Raw genomic sequence first — 13,715 nt, 5'->3', positions numbered from 1 at the left:
ATCTCTGACATTATAATTTATACTAATGCTATTTGTATTGCGAAGCACACTGTCTGTATGCTCCCGTGTGTATAATTAAAGAGCAGAATTCATGTCTTGTTGAAGGCGGTTGTCTCTTTGATGCTGAAATGCCAGTTTCTGTTAACATAATTAAGCACTTTACACCACTATGCTGTCTGGAAGTCTCATTTGTTATATTTGACTTTTTTTTTCTTTTTGTCAGCACAACTTATCACTGTGACTGCTTGAGCCAAACTTCCACATTTCACAAACGGTAGAAACCAGAATGCCAACCAGAATGACACAACCATTCATTGAATGTGGGGGGCATGCATCCAAGGCAAAGGATCTGAAAAGAAAAATTATAACTCAATGGTAGCATAAAACTATAAAAAAAATGGACTGCCACTGAACTTGTATTATTTCTGGCATTAAATTCAGCTTTGCATTTGCACCCTTCAAACGAGGGCCTATAATGTTTGTGCATTAAAAACCAATGTAATTTAAAATATATACGCTATAAAAGTTTCATAATAAACGTGTATATGTACTGTATTTTTGGCAGGAGTCTATTGGACTGATCTAAACATAAAGACAATTTGTGAACCAAAGTTATGAAACTCAGACCTCTAACAGCTGAAATGACTGTTTAGTTCATCTGTAGACATGTGCAGATTGCCAGAGAGTCCTATTCAGATTTAAGACAGTGGTATTGAGATCTCCCAGTGTCTATATCAACTGAATAGAACCCAGGTTTTCTTATTGTATTGGATGTCTTAGAAAATATGTTATAACAATCTTACACACAATAATAATAATAAAAAAGACAAAGCAATTGTCACTTAAGTTACTGTAAGTTGATTTAATTAAATATCCTGAATATAAATCAGCATATGAATGCCTTTGTGAAGTCTTTATTTCTTAAGCTATGGTCTGTATTGTTGCATGCAAGCTTTTAGCAGATAATAAATAATATTAGAGCCCACTTACAGAGGAAGACTTGGACTAGAATTGTTTGTAGGATCAAAACGATTTGAGGTTTCAGATCTTTATCCATACAGGAAGAGAAGGACAGTCTTCTCTGGACAGCAAGGAAAGGAAGCCCTGCCTAATCAACTAAAACCATGTCAGGATGTGGGAAGTCCAAAGAAATTGGCACAGTTAGTATTTGTACAGCCTAATAGTGCAATGTAAAGTCACACTGTGATAAAATTAGACCAAGCATAGTGACAGAAACTGCAGTAAGTCCAGCCTGCAACATATCCATAACTATAAATGCATTAACATGTGTAACCAGATAGCTACTAGTAAAATCATTCACTGTTCTGTGTGGGCATGCTGTCAGTCTTGACCTGAACACTCTCTTAGGCCTCTCTCAAGTAGAAAATGTATTAAAATTAGCATAAAACAAAACAGGATAGCTATATATTAAGTTGATTCTTTTCAAGCAGTATACCTCTAAAGTAAAATTATTTCTTCCAGATAATGTGTCTTTGTCTTTACACTCTTCAAACAAATATCATACACTGTATACTTTAACACCTATATACTTTAAAACAAGCAATATAAAAGTTATAAAGCGCTACACTACACAACTGTAATAAGGTTCGACCTTACCAATATGGCGTAGTTCCTGCTGAGATACTACGTCATGATTAGCATCCTACGTCCTGCAGTTGAAAAGAATATTAAATGTGTTTTAAAAAAAAAAATGTTTTAGAGCAGAAGTAATGTATTGGCTGTTGTTGCACGATGATGTTGATATAATATGACACAGTTTTAACAGGGTCGCTGTTGTGTTTAATGGTGGGAAGGGCGTGTTATCGACTCCTGCACGGAAAGTTGGCAGCGGGTGAGAGCGAGGAGCGCACGAAGCTGCTGGCTGGGGTGTCAGTTTTTTTAGGACAGGAAGTTGCCGTGTGCGGTAGAGTGGAAGATAAAGGGGGAAGCGCATCTCACTTGCAATAAAACAAAACAGTCAGAGACGTCGCCCGTTGGTAAGAAGAAGAACAGACATGGGGAACCGTGTGGCCCGAGACGATTATGAGTGGGTTTACACTGACCAGCCGCACGCCGACAGGAGGAAAGAGATTTTGGGTGAGTCGATGGGATGGGTTAGGCTATGGCCGGGTTAGGCTATGGCCAGGTTATGTGGGAGGGCAGCGGTTTGTCAAGTTGGCCTGTATGAATATGTGAACATAGTAATAAACAAGTGGAATTGCATTTTTATATGCATTGCATTGTCTCTATTTGTTAAGTAAAAGTACATGTGGGATAATTTACGAGCCGTTCTGTTTTTAAACGGTGTTGTACCAGGTATTGATGTTATAGTTTCACAATTGCTAACTATATTTGAATGTTCTAGTCTTGATGGAAAAAAGTACATTGGGTGTGTTCTCGCTATACGCTGAATATTGTCCAACCCTGCCTGACGACGTCAATTTGCAAACGTCGCAGAACCGTTACGTTCACTTGTATGGGAGGGCGTCTGGATAAAAAATATGTACCGTTTAGTACACGTTTCAAATAAATTACTATGTGTAGTATTGTATAGAAGGCCATCTCCGTCAAAAGCGTGTGCTGTTAGTACACGTTTCAAATAACTTACTACGTGTAGTACTGCGGTACATTACGCGTTCTATTTTTTAACTAAACGTACTATTTTACTACACGTACACGTTTGGGCCTTTCATTTAGAAATGAAATAAGAGCTAATGAATTTAAAGAAAATAGTACGTGTACTAAATGATCCAATGAAAAGTCGTCTTACATTTTCCATTCTCTTCCAAAAGTGATCAGGGAATCTGAGTCGAATATTTTTAAAAGCCGTCTCAATATATAGATAATATATATTTATAATTGTGTGTGTGTATGTGTGTGTGTGTATATATATATATATATATACTTTTTCTTGCTTGCATTTAAACAGCACAACTCACTAACACAAGCATGTTGGTTTGCTATTACAGCAGCTAGTAACTATTTGGTAAGTTATGGGAATGATTTTGTTATTTAACAAAGCTTAGTCATTTCATATGCTTGTTCAGAATAATCAATGTATTTTTTTTATTTTATTAATCTTTAATTTTGAGATTCCAGGAACTATAATAAATAATTGTGTTTTTTGTGCTTTGCACTTCTTAATTGCTACAACCCATCATTGACCCCTGGTCTGTAAATTGCAGTGTGTTTTTAATCATCTCTTGAAAGCTTTGGTGGTAGAAATGTCCTTGCTATATGCTCTCCTTTTCATGTGACTGTTTGTAGTCTGTGTGTGTTGGTCCCTGCTCTGACAGTCTGTACTGTAATACATTGATCATGACTCGAAGCATTTTTTCCAAGACTCCTATCTGATTTGTATTTCAGTGATAACAATGCACTGACTGCAATACTGAGTAAAGCATGTATTAAAATGCAAGCGCTTGAGCACGCTGTCAGGCAATGGCTTGTACATTGAACTGCTGAGATAGGAAACAAAAAGGGCTTACTGTTAAGTCAAGCTTATCAAACAACACATTAATAATGTAGCCTAACTATTGAAAACAGATTAAACACTAATGATCTCCGAACTAATTGGTTTCTAGTTTCCAGTTATTTGAACTTGTAATATTTAACTTGTAAATAAAATGAGTATGAAAGTCATTTGAAATATTTTTACAGTGCTTGGGTGTACATTAGGTAGGGCTAAATCAACAAAAGCACTGATGAGATTTGTCCTCCCTGTGAATTTAGTTTTCACAGCCAGCTGCCTGATTACATAGTTAATGTATTAGCCAACATCATAAAGATGTGATCATGCTTGGTGCAAACAAGTGTGAAAGAAATACAGTTCACCGTAATAACCTTTGAATCATGCCTGAAATAGACTTCATTTAGTCATGTCTGGAGCCTTGTTTTTGAAATGATTCATTTAAAGGTGTGACATTGTAACCCATTCCACACAATGCTGGACAGGGCACAGTGTCGGCATGTTCTTCAGAAGGGTTAGTGAGCTGCTTAACCTGCATTTTATTTTTTCTCTGTAAAAATTAAGGCCACTAATGTTTTTTCTTCCTGCACAGTGGCTACTGTACAAAACTGTACAGTGTGAAATAATTTGGGTTGGTCATATTTTGCTCAGATTCCTATTGTCCATCCATCAATACAGTATGGGCCTGATTTTCATTAATGGGCAAAGTGGTGGCACTTCACGCACTTCAGGACCATGCAAGGACATTGGTTGACAGTGGATCTTGTCAATGTTAAAGTTTAAAAGGGACATGTGTAGCTAATTTGTGGGGACAGTTTCTGTAGTTGGGGTATAATATTAATTCAAATAAACATTATTTTCATTTGGATGGTGTGGTGTCTTGCTGTGTACTTGCAGAGAATGAGATGGGCACCATGCTAGGCTGAACAGTATACAAGTTTACAGGGAGTACAGTGCAAATGCAGACATGTCGCTGGTTCAGTATGAGTATGTTGAATGACCCCTGTGGGTAGACCGGGACAGACTTCCCTACAGCTACATGCAGCATATGGAGCTGGATTCCAGAGAGGACATGTGAATACTACAGTGGGTGCCAGTGGAGAGCCTCTTTTGATCTGTCTCTTGTAAAGCAAATGGAACCCTTTGCACTGTCATGAAAATTGCATTGCGTTGCATTTGCATTTCAATTGCAATTGCCCTCAGACACAGAAACACAAGTGCAATTGGACACCCCATATAATAAACATACATACATTTAATAATAATAAAAAAAGGTGACAAGCAAAGTTTACATTGGAACCCTGAACGCCAGCTCCCAAAACTAAGACATTGCCGCTCTGCTGTTATCAGTAATAAATAGATGTTTGGTCGTCTTGCATCACAACAGCAGAGATTATCAATATGGCAATTAATCATGTTAAAATATTTTAAAAGATTTCTTTTTTTTTTCCCTAAAGCTTTCAAATGTTTGTTTTATAGAAATGGATAACATTTGTTTTCCTAATATAATATCATGTTTAGCTAACTCTATTGCAAAATTGAGAGAAATAATTAACAATGTGTACTATTCCAGCAGTTTTTTTGTTTGTTTATTTTTAACTTCTCTTCTGTGATCACTTGCCCTTTTAAATGTTATAATGCACCAATGTCCTTGCAGGGCCTGAAGATTAACCGCACCAGCACCACCGTTTTATCCAGTCATGAAATCCGGGCCCTATGTGTTCTATTATCTATACTTGTAGTGTGAATAAGACATACTGGCATATATCACTTAATCTCCCCGAGCGCAAGTGAACCATTTAATTGTGTTTTTATTGTAGGGTTATCTTAATTTACAGTCCATTTTGTCATCTTGTGTAAACTAGCATTTTATAACCTATAGTTCCTTGTAGGCATGACTCAACTGTATACAGCAGTTGATCAATGTCCTATTTGTTGTAAATTCAAAGGTTTGACAACTGTACATTTATAAGAACAAGTGACAGATTCAGACTGTTCTATAGTACATACTGATACTTGCACTAGCATTGTGATTTACTTTAAAAACAAATACTGATTTTTATTTTATTTGTTGTCTCCCACAGCTAAATATCCTGAAATAAAATCTCTTATGAGCCCTGATCCGAGGTTAAAATGGATAGTCTGCATGATGGTTGCAGTGCAGTTTTTAGCTTTTTACTTCGTAAAGGATCTGGACTGGAAGTGGGTTCTGTTCTGGACTTACGCCTTTGGCAGCTGTGTGAACCATTCCATGACGCTGGCCATCCACGAGATCTCCCACAACGCTGCGTTCGGCAACACCCGGGCCCAGTGGAACCGCTGGTTTGCCATCTTCGCCAACCTGCCCATTGGCTTGCCCTACTCTGCCTCCTTCAAGAGGTATCACCTGGATCATCACCGCTACCTGGGCGGTGACGGCATCGACGTCGACATTCCCACCGAATTCGAAGGCTGGTTCTTCTGCACACGCTTCCGCAAGTTTGTCTGGATCATCCTGCAGCCTCTGTTTTATGCTGTGCGGCCACTCGTCATCAACCCTAAGCCAATCAGCCGGCTAGAGATCATCAACCTTGTGATCCAGTTCTCTTTCAACGTTGGGCTCTACTATCTGTGGGGGGCTAAGCCACTGGTCTACATGATGGCTGGCTCCTTGCTCGGCATGGGGCTACACCCCATCTCTGGCCACTTCATTGCAGAGCATTACATGTTCTTAAAGGGACACGAAACTTACTCGTACTACGGCTCGCTCAACCTGCTCACCTTCAACGTGGGATACCACAACGAGCACCACGACTTCCCCAGTGTTCCTGGCAGGAGGCTGCCCCTGGTAAGTTGGGGGACTTCTGTGCGGTACACACGGGTAGGCCTTAAAGGGATACTATCTATGTTTTCCTAATACAGTAGTTGCCACATCTGCCCTAGCCGTTTATCCGCCTTGTTCAATCTCTTCCTCAATGTTAGTGTATTATTTAGTTTAGAGACTGTAGATCCCACCAAAGTTTTCGTACACTTTCTTGTATGTGATCCATGCCCTGGCTGGTAGTGTCATGTGAGCTGTTCAGTGTGTTGATATGTAAATAAATCATGTTTGCCTGCGGGGTGTCTTGCTCTCCTGCCTGTCACTCAGCAGCGCATGCACGCACTCACACACAGACCTGTCCACTCTCTCTTATTTGCCAGGAGTCTCCTGTTTTTTGGACTCTTCTGGACAACTGCCGGGACAGATTTTTCTCATGTATTTTCCTCAAAACTCTACAGTTAACCCCCCTTATGTCAGCAAACCTTTACTTTCTGTGGTCTGTGGTTACTGCAATCCCTGTCTGTTCCTAGTAGGGTCTAGGACCCAGGGGAGCCCTGTGTCAGGCATGCATTCAGTGCGTGAGGCAAGCTCACTTACATGACCATCTACGATGGCATACAGGTATGCACACGGCAGATGGCTACACAGTCCCAAGCATTACTACCCTGTATATTTCTAAACAAGGGATTTGAGGGAGCTTCCAAGTAAAAAGCTGAATCTTGAAACAATAAGTGTGTGAATATATTAATTGTTACAGCTGTGTATAATGGGATTTAAAACAGGATTCATTCGTCTGCATTTTTACATCTCCACCCTTACTCTGGTCCTACCACAGTCAGATATGTGACGGATTACTGTACTGAAATTCTTACCTTATTTAATATTATATTGTGTATTTTATATGATTCTCTATTGCTGTTACTTGGGTCATCATTTCCACTATTACTATCAATAACTAATCCAGCAAAGAATAGTTTCTGAAACTATCCCTCGTCGCCTAATTGGCAGTTCCAGGGTGTACTTGAACACAGTAGCAATGTAAGAAAATGAATAACAGATAACTTGGGTGAGCTTTGTATAGTAATCTTATCGGCTTTAGTCAAACTGTATACATGAATTTTGCTTTTTTAGAGAACCACTTTTTCCAATTGTGGAAAGAAAATGGTTTCTTTTTAATTGGTCTGGTCATTAAGGTAGAATGTATAATTTTTTTTCAGGTAAAGAAAATTGCTGCAGAGTACTATGACGACTTGCCTCAGTACACTTCGTGGGTGAAAGTGCTGTATGATTTTATTATGGACGACTCGCTGAGTCCCTACTCTCGTGTCAAGAGAAAGCTGAAGGGTGAGGTGAAACAGGAATGAGCCCTTCCTGCCAGATTGGAGAACTGCTTAAATGATCACAATTACCTAATGGCTTGCACAGGGTTCAAAACCACATTGTTACTGTTGCATGCATCTCATTTACCAAGAACAACTAATGTTATCTTATTAAAAATGAGCTAGTTACAGTCCTGATTGCTTCTGTGTGTAATCAGTTATTTTTTATTGAATATGCGTTCATTAATGAGCGCTTGCATACTTGCTCAAATGACTTGTGAATGGTGGGTGCCCCTCTGGCTAAATCAGTCAATAGGGCATTGTAATAATATCCCACAACACATTTATATATTTCATAGAAATTAGAAAGCACATAGTAGCCTATTTATAAATTTGACAGACTTGCCTGTTTTTTTTTTTTTTTTTTTTGTATTGTATATTTTACCATACTAGCAGGGCTGACCTGTTCCTGCTTGCCATCCAAGCTAACCATTTAAATCGGTCCTTTATCAGGGTTGTGTCCAGATTGCCTCCTTTATTCAATAAGTGATCAAATCACCACCTCTTGTAATGGAACAAAGTACATTTTTGAAACTGGAGTTTGCTTTGTGGTTTAATGGTCACATTTTAATACATTCTTTATCACCTGTATCTGAACTGATTTGCAGCACAGCACTACTGTACACAACTGCTACCAAGTACAATATAGTACAGTACTGTATACTCTGTTCTATTTACATAGTGTTGAGTGCAGTTGGAAATGACCACATAATTCCTAAAGGTGTTCTCGAATCGCCCTAAAGAAAGTTCAGACTATTTTGTAAAACCTTCATATTTATATTCCTAATAAATATCGCTATTAGAATGATGTTTCTGACTGGTTTGCAATACTTTGGTTTCATATGTGCTTTGTGTAAAGAAAACTGTAGCAGTTTTTATACCAGTGTCAGTATTAGTAAAGTTAGTTGCTTCCACTGCACCTCCACTTGTATATCAAAAAAGTGATGTGCTCCTGTTGATCGTCTCTGTATGGACATTAAACATACTAGTTGCAGCAAGTTCCCAATCTTGGTGTGTCTTAACTAACTGTGATGCTTTGTTAAAGCTGTTTTCTTTAATAAATTGTGCAAAAAAAATAAAATAAAATGACACGTGCCTAAATGTCATCTTTCAAGCAAAGAAAAATGTGCATTGCTTTTCATTTTCATAAAACAGGTTCCCTTTACCAATAAGATGCTTTGAAAATGAGCACAGACTTCCAGCCTTTTCTCTCCACAGATTTGTTTAAGATGCTTTCTGGGTCTGTGTGGTATACTTCGCTCCAAAACTCTTGAAAGGGTTGTAGCCAGCCAGCTGATGCAACATCTCACATATAACAATCTGCTTGAATCCTGCAGTCTGGCTTCCAGCCGCATTACACAGTTCCAAAACTGCTCTGTTTCGGAGTGTAAATGATCTACTTAATGCTGCTGCTCCCTCTGTGCTTGTCCTCCTTGACCTGTCGTCTGCTTTTGATACCATAGATTATAGCATTCTTCTTGACCGCCTTCAGAAGTATGCTGGGATCTCTGGAACCTGTCTCTCCTGGGTGTCTTCTTACCTATCTGGATGCAGTGCTGATGCAAACCCAGTCACTTGTGGTGTCCCTCAAGGGTCTGTTCCTGGGCCTGTTCCCTAACATCTACATGCTTCCCTTGGATCATCTGCCAACATAGCCTCATGTTTCACTCCTATGCAGATGACACCCATCTCTACCTAAAACTAGACCCTGGATGTTACTCTGCCATGGTCTGGCTCTCGGCTTGCATCCAAGACATCGAGGCCTGGATGTCTGCCAATTTTCTTCAGCTAAACACTAACAAACCTGTTTCTAGTAGGATCCAAAGCTCAACTTAAGAATCTCAATATTGCTGCCTTGAACCTCGGAAACTGTCTGCTGCTGCCTTCCCCCCACTGTACGAAGCCTTGGCATACTTCTGGATAGTAACCTCTACTTTGATGCCCAAATCGCCTCTGTAGTCAAATCCTTCTAAACGTCTCAAAGGTCCGTCCCTACCTTTCCCTACCAGATGCAGAGATACTCTGTCATGCATTCATCTCCTCTCGACTGTTGATTTGCTGCAATTCTCTTCATGGTGGTCTTCTGTCACGTGCCATAAACAGATTGCAGCTGGTTCAAAATGCCGCTGCTAGGGTCCTTACCAGATGTAAAGAACATGATGACATTACCCCGTCTTGCCCAGCTGCACTGGCTACCTGTAAAGCTCAGGATTACATTCTCTGCTTGCCTACAAGGTCCTTCACCACACAGGTCTAGAGTATCTCTCCTCAACCTGCTGACCCGCTATGTTCCTGCATGCAAGCTGAGGTCCTCTGACTAGCCTGCTTGTTATACCGAGGGGCATCATATTATTTATTTATTTTTTTTGGGGGGGGGGGGGGGTCGTTGTCATTTCTATATGTAAATTTAAAAACATTATCTCAAGTGTGTTCTGTTAATTGTGTACTAAATAAGCTACAGTAAAAAAGAAAATGTGTTAAAATCATATACTGTTAGTTTTAAACTTCTTTTATTTTTACTATTGCACACTGTACAGTAGCCTATTGTGTAAAATGCAGCAGCATGATTTATTGTGTGTTACCGGTAGGATAAAATAAAAAGTGCATTACATGTATTCATTTGATATGTGTATAGGCCCACTGTACAGATTATTTATTTATTTATTTATTTATTTATTTATTTTTGAATGAGAAAACTCATGTCTCGAGCCATGTCCGGTTTAGCAAGGGACTTCTGATTACATCGTGTAACAGTTTTTTTTTTTTTTTTTGTTCCTGGGTAGTAAGTGTTATTTCCTAATTGCTTATGCCTCAAAAGTACAGAAAATGGCTATTATTCCCCACAAACTTTGCTTTTGTGACCAGGACAGTGATATTTCAAAATATCACTATTTCCAATGGGAAAACGGACAAATGTGTGTCTTTTTGTTGACATAAAGTCAATAAAAAAAAACATATGAACACAAATTAACATGTATTTATACTAAAGTAATACAAAAATGACTACAAAAGATTTAGAAGTGAGTAGTTTTTCGAGATTTACGATTATACTGTATTTACACTAAGCTGTGAAAAAAATAAACTGTATACAGCAAGTAATAATTTGATGATTTTAAGATCTCTCTGTCTTTCTTGCAGCTTTGAATCTGGATTTCTTTAGGCTGTGTCTATATGGCTTTGAAAGGATATGAAGGAGCTGCACAGGCAAAACAGAGATGTGTTGGCCTGGAACCGGATGTATGTAAACATATAATGTATTTACAGTATAATCGTAAATCTCGAAAAACTACTCACTTCTAAATCTTTTGTAGTCATTTTTGTATTACTTTAGTATAAATACATGTTAATTTGGGTTCATATGTTGTTTTTTTCTGACTTTATGTCAACGAAAAGACACACATTTGTCCGTTTTCCCATTGGAAATAGTGATATTTTGAAATATCACTGTCCTGGTCACAAAAGCAAAGTTTGTGGGGAATAATAGCCATTTTCTATACTTTTGAGGCATAAGCAATTAGGAAATAACACTTACTACCCAGGAACAAAAATTGTGTTACATAGTGTTATGAAAATATTTTTTGGGGGTGAAGGTGGTTGGCACTGGTGGTCCGTTGCCTGGGGCCCACAAAAACCTGGTGCTGCCCTATAGCCAGTGCCATGATAACTAATTAAGAAGTTTACTGAGTCAAAGAGCAGAAAGAAAAGCTAAACTCATGCCACCAGTTGATTGCATTCTCTTTTTGAGCTGGTACAACTTTACAAGGATACTTGCTATTACTTATACTCGGGCCTTAAATTCAGCCGGAGCTGAGCGCTGGTAAATATTTCCGCATCTTGACTTCAGCCTGAGGCTGTTCTGTAGTGAAAACAAAACGAACTACAACTTCACCATAAATAATTATGAACATTTATTTTCACGGGGACAATTAGTAATTTATTTTCATGGCAATTATTACAAGTGAAAATATTTATGTACAGTATATGGAGAGCAGCATAACAGGAGCGCTACTTCTGTATGTGTGCGTCTGTCCTTCCTTTCCCTAGTTGTTGGTAGTGTAGTGTTGTGTGTACAACTGTAAACGAGTTAACTGCTGTGTAAACTCAACACAATGTATTTGCATTGTTTCTGTGATTTAAAGAAGTCACTGCTACTGGCACACCTAAAGATTCCGGTTTGGTTGCCTGAGAATGTATGCGCTTCACTAGTTTGAAACATTTATAACACTGAAGTGCTTGACTGAATGCCCTGAGAAACGATTGGGATCACTGTCAGCACTAGTTTATGAAAACCTTTTTATTTTCTTTATAGTAATGTGTGAATCTAAAACTGACAACGTGAAACCTGTCTTTATAGCAATGCAATTTACTTGATGTGAATTGGAGACCACCTCTGTGGAAGTCCAGAGCTGCACCTGTGGTTGATTCACACATCTGTCTTTTGGAGTTTTACTCAAGTGTTTTACACAAGGAGCAACAGCCTTAATTTTGCACTAGCCTTTTATTCTATGTTAGAGTGGTGCCTGGAAGCTTCAGAAACTGGATTGTAGTAAACATTTTCTATTTTTTCTTCGTTGTGGCAGTTGTTCAAACAAAGTCCACAATACATGCAGCCACTTAAGTGAAGGAGCTGTAATCAATTATTTCTGTCAATACGACTACAAACAAAGGGATTCAACTGACCTTTTCATTAGCAAAAGTATTTTCAATCATCAGTTATATGTAAAGACAAACTATTTCAGCTTAAATATTATTTATTTGATATAGTAGAACAGTTTAAGACTCTGTCAATGGAAACAAAAAAATATGGATTTCTGTAGATATTTCATTAAAATGTGTTCACTTCTTCCCACTAAAACAAGGCCTCAACATATATTAACATTAAAAATGGTAAACTAGGTTACTGCCACAATTCCAGTTATGTTTTCAGTACAGATCTGGGCACCACATGCAAAACAAAGCATTACTAGCTGTTGATAGATTAGGAAACACAAGCACTGTAAAACTGGCTGAAGAAGCAAGGCACTCAGGAAATGAAAACAGATCTTAATGAAGCCTGGCATACTTGTTTTGATTGAGCTGAACTAGGGAACAAAATTCATTTGCAGCACTTGTGTCCTATTCACCAAAAGATGATACTACTTTATCAAAATTAGCCATGTTTCAACTGAATTTTCACACCTGAGCTTACCAAATAGACCCAGTGCATTTTTTTTTTTAAACCAAAATGTAAAATAAAAGAAAGAGAAGTTAACTTTGCTTTTCTTTTGTATATATATACATATATATAACACACTATAATATATATATATACGTAACCAACACACCAATGATTATATATATATATATATATTATTATATTATATATCTTATATGATAACAAACTATGATATATATATATCTATATATATCATTATTTTCAATAATTATATGTATATTATATAAATACTCAGAACACAATTCTATATATATATATATAATAAAATACACATACATTCTCTATTATAAATCTTCTATATATATATATATATATATATATATATATATAGAAATACATATATATAACACACAACGATCTATATACACATATATATATATATATATATATATATATTTATATATATTTCATATATATATATAGGATTACACTATATCCCCTATGCATAACTTTTTTTTGTGTGGGTGTATACACTATATATATAGTTATATATATATATTAATATTATCTATATATATGATGATCATATTATCTATATATCACCAGTTAAAAAAAAAAAATTGATATGGTTTTACATTTTATTTTCTATATATATATGAATTATATATATCTATAAAAGAAAACATATTATATATATATATCTAATATAAAATATATCTATATATATATATATATATATATAATGTGTGGTGGGGATATATTGCTATATATTATACTATATCTATATATATATATTATATATATAGAGTATATATATACAAAAAATATATATATATATATATATATATAGACAGACTACAAAATTCGTTTAAAATTACTATGTTAGGATGTTATGATGTGGCATATATATGT

The 13,715-nt window shown here is 37.0% G+C and overlaps 1 protein-coding gene across 1 annotated transcript; it reads left to right on the top strand.

Moving 5' to 3' along the window:
- Positions 1-1,732: 1,732 nt before the first annotated feature.
- Positions 1,733-8,693, top strand: LOC121316759 (sphingolipid delta(4)-desaturase DES1-like). Its single transcript, XM_041251918.1, has 3 exons — positions 1,733-2,097; positions 5,554-6,296; positions 7,487-8,693. The coding sequence occupies exons 1-3, from the start codon at positions 2,016-2,018 to the stop codon at positions 7,631-7,633; spliced, it is 972 nt and encodes a 323-aa protein (XP_041107852.1). The 5' UTR covers positions 1,733-2,015; the 3' UTR covers positions 7,634-8,693.
- Positions 8,694-13,715: the final 5,022 nt, after the last annotated feature.

This window comes from Polyodon spathula, chromosome 6 (genome assembly GCF_017654505.1).
Source record: "Polyodon spathula isolate WHYD16114869_AA chromosome 6, ASM1765450v1, whole genome shotgun sequence".
In the NCBI taxonomy this organism is placed as follows: Eukaryota; Metazoa; Chordata; class Actinopteri; order Acipenseriformes; family Polyodontidae; genus Polyodon; species Polyodon spathula.
Note: the sequence above shows the minus strand (reverse complement) of the source record. Positions and strands in the feature narration are given on the sequence as shown.